The sequence below is a fragment of the Gymnodraco acuticeps genome, unplaced genomic scaffold, assembly GCF_902827175.1.
Source record: "Gymnodraco acuticeps unplaced genomic scaffold, fGymAcu1.1, whole genome shotgun sequence".
In the NCBI taxonomy this organism is placed as follows: domain Eukaryota; kingdom Metazoa; phylum Chordata; class Actinopteri; order Perciformes; family Bathydraconidae; genus Gymnodraco; species Gymnodraco acuticeps.
Window position 1 is genome coordinate 993,890 of NW_022990311.1, and position 7,910 is coordinate 1,001,799.

Below are 7,910 nucleotides of genomic sequence, written 5' to 3' on the forward strand. Positions count from 1 at the left end.
ACTGTATACAGTTTTTCTCAGACGCGGAGGGATACCGACTTGTTGTGAAAAGTAACTTACAATTCTACCCGTGGTATACGCTGATTATATCACGTATATCAGTAAGTTACAGTACAAGTAACTTATAACTAAATTCATTATCATTACAAAACATGATTCACAAAATATTCAATGCATACAAATACTGTGTGTGTGTGTGTGTGTGTGTGTGTGTGTGTGTGTGTGTGTGTGTGTGTGTGTGTGTGTGTGTGTGTGTGTGTGTGTGTGTGTGTGTGTGTGTGTGTGTGTGTGTGTGTGTGTGTGTGTGTGTGTGTGTGTGTGTGTGTGTGTGTGTGTGTGTGTGTGTGTGTGTGTGTGTGTGTGTGTGTGTGTGTGTGTGTGTGTGTGTGTGTGTGTGTGTGTGTGTGTGTGTGTGTGTGTGTGTGTGTGTGTGTGTGTGTGTGTGTGTGTGTGTGTGTGTGTGTGTGTGTGTGTGTGTGTGTGTGTGTGTGTGTGTGTGTGTGTGTGTGTGTGTGTGTGTGTGTGTGTGTGTGTCCATACATGGGAGCGTCGCCAGACGGAGGTGTCACGTGCACCTGCCATGGAACTGGTATCTGTGAGATAAAGGTAAGTTATTTGTTCAGTATTGTGCTACAGTAAAGCGGGTAAGTATAGGATTGTGACGTGATCCTGAGTCTGGGGATCCTCTCCCAATACATTTTGAGCTGCAGACACTTATTTACAGTACAATATATTACTTTTCTTTTCATTGAACTTTTAGTGCCCACACAGCAAACAAGAGGAGGCCAATCTTCGCCTGTGTGCTGGAGAACAGGGCTTCTGTCTCGTCAACGATGGGGGCACTGTGAAGCTGGACAGGAGACATGCCTACTACCATCAAATACAGGCTCGGCTCCACCTCGTTGATGTTGACTACTGCGACTTTGTTGTCTGGACTAAAAATGACATCTTTGTAGAGAGAATTGTGCGTGATGTGGACCTGTGGGACAACATCATTCCCAGAGTTGAGCGTTTCTTCAGACTATGTGTTCTCTCTGAAGTGTTGGGACAGCAACTTACAAGGGGAAAGGTAAAAGTCATAAAGAGTTGGTGTGCTCATTTTTTTCCACAAGAACATGTTAGTGCATAACTATCAAGCCTCCTCTCCCTGTCTGCTGTTCCATTTTTCAGTTTCAGTTTCAAGATGATCAGGAGGGAGAGAAGGCGTGATTACCAGCACCTGTGGTCTGTCCTGGTCCCGGAAGTTGTGGTTCTCTCCTTGTTGCATTATTATTACGTGCCGTAGTGGGTGCTGGTGTTTGGGTGTGTGTGGGTGTCTTTTTCTCTCTCCCTCTGATCTCCCCAGGTGCTCCCAATCTCCAATCAGCGCCTCCATATAGGACATGAGGAAGGTCGCTCTCCCCTTATCTTAAGCTTTGTTTGACAAGTTGGCTGGTGAGCCCTTTTTCGTTGTGTTAATTAAAAGACCACTTTATGGCGTCAGAGATCAGTTTCCTCTCCTTTTTCTCTCGTCCGGTTATGTTGTGTGTCGCTACTTCCCTTTGTACCCCTATATTTACAAGGGAACGTAACATTTGCACAGTGGCAGCTCTTTAACCTGCATTACAGCACCTTCATATTCACTGACCACACTCACTAGAGGAAGTAGGGCTGTGTGATATATTGCTATTGTAAAAAAGATGTTTACTGAAAAGATTAAATGATACTAAGACTGAATAATACATGGTTTCTTATTTACATTTACAATAACCCTCAATGGCCATACATGGGAGCGTCACCAGACCAATGGTCATCTCTAGAATATTGTTGAATGAATTAAGCCTGAATGTAGATGAAAGTTGTATATTGAGTAGGGCTACACAATTTTCAACACAAAAAGATGTTTACTGAAAAGACTTGAACACAAGATGTTTGAACACAAAAAGATGTTTACTGAAAAGATTAAATGATACTGAATAATACATGGTTTATTATTTACAAGACTACAGCTCCATGACTTTACTCCAATGGGACGACAGACACTGACAGATTAGACAAGGCACAGCAAATAACCCAATCTTGTCAATTAATGCTAGTGCCTCACCTGGTTTTGTTAGCATGTGCTCTATGGGCACAGCCCTGCTTTGCAGAATCTGACTAATCCTATGACTCTTTCAACATGAATACGCACATTAGCTATTTTTCTTGTCTCTTCCACCTCGTATGCTGACAGCTGACTTTTCCCCCTGGTGAATGCAGGCATCTTTAGTGAAGCAGTACTATCGGCAATATCGAACCCACGGTCTGCTAGGACAATATCTCCAGGTAACAGGTTTTTTAGGAGCCCACTCTGTATTGTGATCTGTTTATCACTAACTCTTCCTCCCCAGGCACAAGATATGTAGGTAAGATAGCCTTGGGGAGCAACACCAATCAGAAATTTAACAGTATGGTGATGCTTGTAGTTGGACCATGTTTGTGCTCTAGCTAGTAAATTAGAGGGCCTCTCAATAAAAACTTCAAAACAGTCAACAATCACAGCAACTCTACATCCAAATGCCTGTCTGAATCCCATTGGCATTGTAGCTTGAAGTACATGTCGCTCTGGCCACTCAATTATAAATTCTGTACTCTCGTGAAGTATGTCAATTAACTTATGCCAAATTCTAGAAGCAGTGGAGAGAGATGTTGAACCTGAAAGCCAAATCTTTCAGAGGGAGATTTAGTCTCAGCCTCAGCAAAACTAAAATGAACTGTTCAAATTTGGAGAGCACAGACATAGGGCCACAGGTGATGTAGGGCTCGCACAGTTGAAAAACCTGAAGTAAAACTAAGAAGTTGGGGAGCCCGGTGTAAAACTTTGTTTTCTCTTCGTTGTTCTCAAAGGACTCCTGGTTGAAGGAATCTGGGTGTGACCCTAGATAACAACCTGTCCTTCACTGCAAACATCGCTGCTACAACCTGTTGCTGCAGATACACGCTTTACAACATCAGGAAGATACGTCCCCAGCTGACTCAGAAAGCGACTCAGGTTCTGGTCCAGGCTCTCGTCATCTCACGCCTAGACTACTGCAACTCCCTCCTGGCTGGTCTACCTGCATGTGCCATCCGACCTCTGCAGCTCATCCAGAATGCAGCGGCTCGTCTGGTTTTCAACCTTCCTAAATTCTCCCACACCACTCCGCTCCTCCGCTCCCTTCACTGGCTTCCGGTAACTGCTAGAATCCACTTCAAGACACTGGTACTTGCGTACCGTGCTGCGAATGGATCTGGCCCTTCCTACATCCAGGACATGGTTAAACCGTACACCCCAGCGCGTGCACTACGCTCTGCATCAGCCAAACGACTCGTTGCGCCCTCGCTGCGAGGGGGACCCAAGTTCCCATCGGCGAAAACACGTGGGTTTGCTATCCTGGCTCCAAGATGGTGGAATGAGCTCCCCATTGACATCAGGACGGCAGATAGCTTACACATCTTCCGGCGCAAACTGAAAACTCATCTCTTTCGACTCCACTTCGAGCGTTAGAACGATTAACGAAGCACTTTTATACTAATAAAGGACTGGATTACCTAAAGCCAGTTGAGTAGCACTTGAAATGTTTGGCTCTATGAAACCTGATATACTTATATGATTCTGTTTTCTTCAAGGTTGTGTCTTCCTGGTCGAATGTACTTATTGTAAGTCGCTTTGGACAAAAGCGTCAGCTAAATGCAATGTAATGTAATGTAATGTAACTTTGTGTCCAGTGCCTTTGTCCGAAGATCTCCCAGCTCTGTTGTGTTCTGTCTCAGAACATCCTCCATCCTCTCGATGTCCTCCATCGTTAAATCAGTCTGGCATCCTGCATCTGCATACAATATAGCAGTAGCAAGCATAATTAGTTATTTAAAATAGTCAAATATGAATGTGAATTTTTGTGAAGTTATCTTTTTGACAACCTTTTTACAGACATGCAAGTTCTCTGTTCCAATTATTGCAGATTCTCAAATTAGTGCTCTATTTTCTAAACCTAATTCAAAGTTAGCATTGATTTTCTGACAATCACATTTGTAATATTTAATAATAATGCTGGTGGTTAATTTACCTTGTTGGTCATTTAATATCCCACTGGTGTCCTCTGGTTGTGGGCTGTCAGACGGGGGCTGCGTCGGTTCTGGGCTCTCGGTTGTCTGCAGGAGATCCAACAAAGCCTCTGCACATTCTGATTGTCTTTGTTGGTCTTCCTTGAGCTCCATCCTCTGCTCTCGTCGAAGAGATGCCTCTGATCTGGGCTTACTTGTTGTGTGGTAACCGAGGCTAACAGTGGGAGCCCAGTCTACCGACTCAACGTCACCCAAAGCGCTAGGGCACCCTAAAAAGTCCCAACAAAGTCCATATTAGACTACAGGTAACTTAAACATGATCAGTATTACTAAGTAAATACGCATTTAACCACAACCCAATAATACCTAAACAAAGCCACAAAAACCAAGTTAGCTAATACCTCTGATGAAGTGGTCGCTGCAGACCCGTGCATTAGACGACTCTGCTCCTCCCGACCGCAGATGTAGGTTTGAAAGCCATTTTTTCCGGCGTTTTTCGGTTAGCTTCTTAAATTGCTCAGCTTTATGGACGACAACCTTCGGCACTCGGTAAAACCTCTTGTTTTTCTCTCGGCCGGATCGATTGGAACAACCGTAAACTACACAACACACCGGCATTTTCACAATGGTAACAGCAGCTAGATCCTCTGTAGAAAATTACTTCCTGACCTCCAATGGAATTTCGCGCCAAAGGAACGCAGCGGTGTGACGTCACGTGAAACCAAGCTATTCAGAGGCTCACTGTAAGAGTAAGCTTATGTTTTATTATTATTTTTTTTTCATTTTTTTTTTTTCACAACAGTTGTATTTGGATGGAATGAATACCTATAGTGATAATTCAAAGTAATAAAATGATTTTTACAGTGAAAACGTTCAAATGGAACCGATGGTTCCCAAATTACCCAGAGGTGAGTCCGCTTAGACTTTATTTTTCTAAATCTCTCTAAAAAGGTCACATTTCACTTGTTTTGCATCAATCTTGATACAGGGTACTTATTATATGTTATAGTTTGGATTCATAAAGCTTTTAGTCTACTAACCCGTCATGCAAGGGTGGTTTTCACGATAAGTAAAGTTTTTTTTTTAGGTGGACATTAGAATTTACATGTTTTTACTATGTTCCATCTGAATTTACTTTAAAAATAAAAACATCTATATTGATTCTGACACTTCTACATCCAACTCACAGATGTAACCTTGCTTTGAGAAAAATAATTATTAATTTACCCCTTTTATTAGTGAAGATATATCATTTGTTGTGTTAGTGGCATTTTCGAGCCTGAAACCTGAAAAACAGGTTCAGGGCTTAACTGGTTAAAGGCATCATGGGTTGGCCAAACCTTTCATTCCAATTTCAGTAGTAGAGCAAGAGGCGCAGCTATTGTGATGCATACAAAAAATACAGTTCAGCCCGACTGAGGTTATAGCGGATCTTCAAGGTCGCGTTGTGATAGTTTCTGGTTCCCTCAATAATGTCAATGTTGTTCTCGCCAATCTATATGTGCCCAACTGGGATGATGAAGCATTCATGGGAAAGGTGATATCATTATTACCAGACCTAAGCTCCCACCATTTGATTTTGGGCGGTGATCTCAACTGTACAATGGACCCGCTTTTAGATAAATCTAGCCCAAAACGGGACTTCCCCCTCTAAAATGGCTAAAGCTGTTACGGTGAGTGAAGCAGGCAGGACCCAAATGCAGAAAAAACTGAAAATACCTTTATTTCAAGGATATGGCACACGGACAATCAGAACACTCCCCGGTGAACACAGACAAAAGACGAACCAACACTGAACACAGGAAGAGACAAGACTAAATACAGGGAGGGGTAATCACATGACGAGAAACAGCCGGGCAGGGGAGGAGAAACACAAGGGCCACAGGTGAACACAATCAGACAACTAGACACACCAGGGAAACTAACGACAGGAGTAAAAACACAGGGAAAAGGACCAGACAATATACCAAGAGGAAAACATGACAGGGAGAACAGCAAAACACCCAAAACAAGACATACAAAACGTGACCTAACACAATAATCGTAACAAAAGCCATCTCACTATTTATGAGTCAAACAGGATGTGTGGACCCATGGCGTTCTAGCAGAAGTTAAATCCATTTCTCACTTATTCTGACAATGTACATAACCCCAAATAAAAGAACCCAATAAAAAGAGTTGTTAAATAATAGTGAAGTCACGTTGTAATAACAATAACTCATCTCTCTCGAGTTTTATTTTTCAGCTTTGCCAAAAGCCACTGTGTCAAGTGTCCTTCTTGGGTTGCCGTCCGGAGTTTTCCAATATGGCGGACCATCTGCACATGCGCAGTACAGATTGGGCAGGGGGACAGATCGGGTAGTGACAACATGCACTGCTGCTTCAGGAAGTGCTGGGTTCCCTTTGCAGTTTTTAAAGTTTTACATTATGCTCAAGTGATCTTCACATAGTTTACATTAGAAAGAAGGCGATGTTCCCCTGACATAATCATGGAATTATTTTCACAACCAAGTAAGAAAAATCTTTTTTGGAATGACCATCTCTGATCAGTGCATTATGACCCATATATAATACCATATAAATATTGACCACACATTTAAAACAAATGAACCCACAGTTAACAATACATATGTTTGTCTTTAGGAATGATTAGATGATTTTCTATTTAAGGCGAGACACGGCAGGCAAAAACATCGTTTTTCAAGTACTGGTACATTTTGAGATTTTGTGCTATTTTGATTCCATAACATGTTTTCTTTCATGCTTTTGGAAGGAAAACGTACAAAATACACATTTAAGTGTTTATTTTACTATAGTTTGTCTATTTGCGTCTGTAGATTTCTCCTAAATTCACCAAAAGTTAGCATTCTAACGTAACATAAAGTACCTTGACCGCTGTGTGCACCATGTCAACAGAGGTATCGCTGGAAAGCTGAGTCTCTCCTGCACAATCTCATTGGATCCAAATATGGTCATTTCCTTTGTATCAGCAACCAATCGTGAAAGCACAAAGGGGTCTTAAACCAAGAAACAAAATCTCATTGGCTGGTGTCAATTTCTGACAACGTGATTCGTTCAGATGCGTCACGTGTTGTGCTAAAACACTTCCTGGTTAGCTTTCCGCTAGAAATTGAAATCTCAAAATGGCAAAAGAACGGCGAAAAAAACTTTCACAGAGAAGACAACAACAATTGTCACTTGCACGAAGCAAGGTTATACAAAAAACAAATGACCCCGAACATGAAATACCTTCACGGAATGCGTCGATGCGCAAGCTGTCATCCAAAGAACAGGAGGGTTTAGCTAGCGCCTCACTGCAATCTTTAAAGGTCGTTTTCTCAAAATGAGTTTTTTCTCCTACTCTGAGTTCGAAATTTCAACTTCAGTAGCACGTAGATACACCAAACCTTCCAGTTATATTCCTATCAATATTATGAAGGCTTTTACAGAAGGGTTTGTTCATATATCATTCATAGCCTGAATTATACAACATTGTATACATAAAAACATGGCGAAAATTGATATTTTAGGGCTGTTGACAGTATTTTCTGATTTATGGAGTGAAAACCAGAGATATCCAATATCCCTTCTGTAAAAGCCTTAGATACTAATATGACTACAAAATGAAACAATCATTTTGAACCTGGCTTTATCCAAAGTTCAGATTTTGATTCCTGAAATGTGTTAAAATATGTGCATATTTAATGAGGTAATTGATCATTTGCATATTTAAACATGCTATTTCAAAAAACTTGTAATACAAAAAACAATTGCCTTATTCTAAGTAGAGACATTTCTAGCTGATACCTTTAAGTTAAAAAAATTACCCTATTCACCTGGGGTGTCTC

The 7,910-nt window shown here is 41.5% G+C and overlaps 1 protein-coding gene across 1 annotated transcript; it reads right to left on the bottom strand.

Moving 5' to 3' along the window:
* Positions 1-2,645: 2,645 nt before the first annotated feature.
* LOC117550385 lies at positions 2,646-4,750 on the bottom strand. The gene is made up of 4 exons (XM_034222819.1): positions 4,464-4,750; positions 4,065-4,331; positions 3,716-3,827; positions 2,646-2,673 (listed from the first exon to the last, which is right to left on the bottom strand). The coding sequence occupies exons 1-4, from the start codon at positions 4,678-4,680 to the stop codon at positions 2,646-2,648; spliced, it is 624 nt and encodes a 207-aa protein (XP_034078710.1). The 5' UTR covers positions 4,681-4,750.
* Between the last annotated feature and the right edge of the window lie 3,160 nt (positions 4,751-7,910).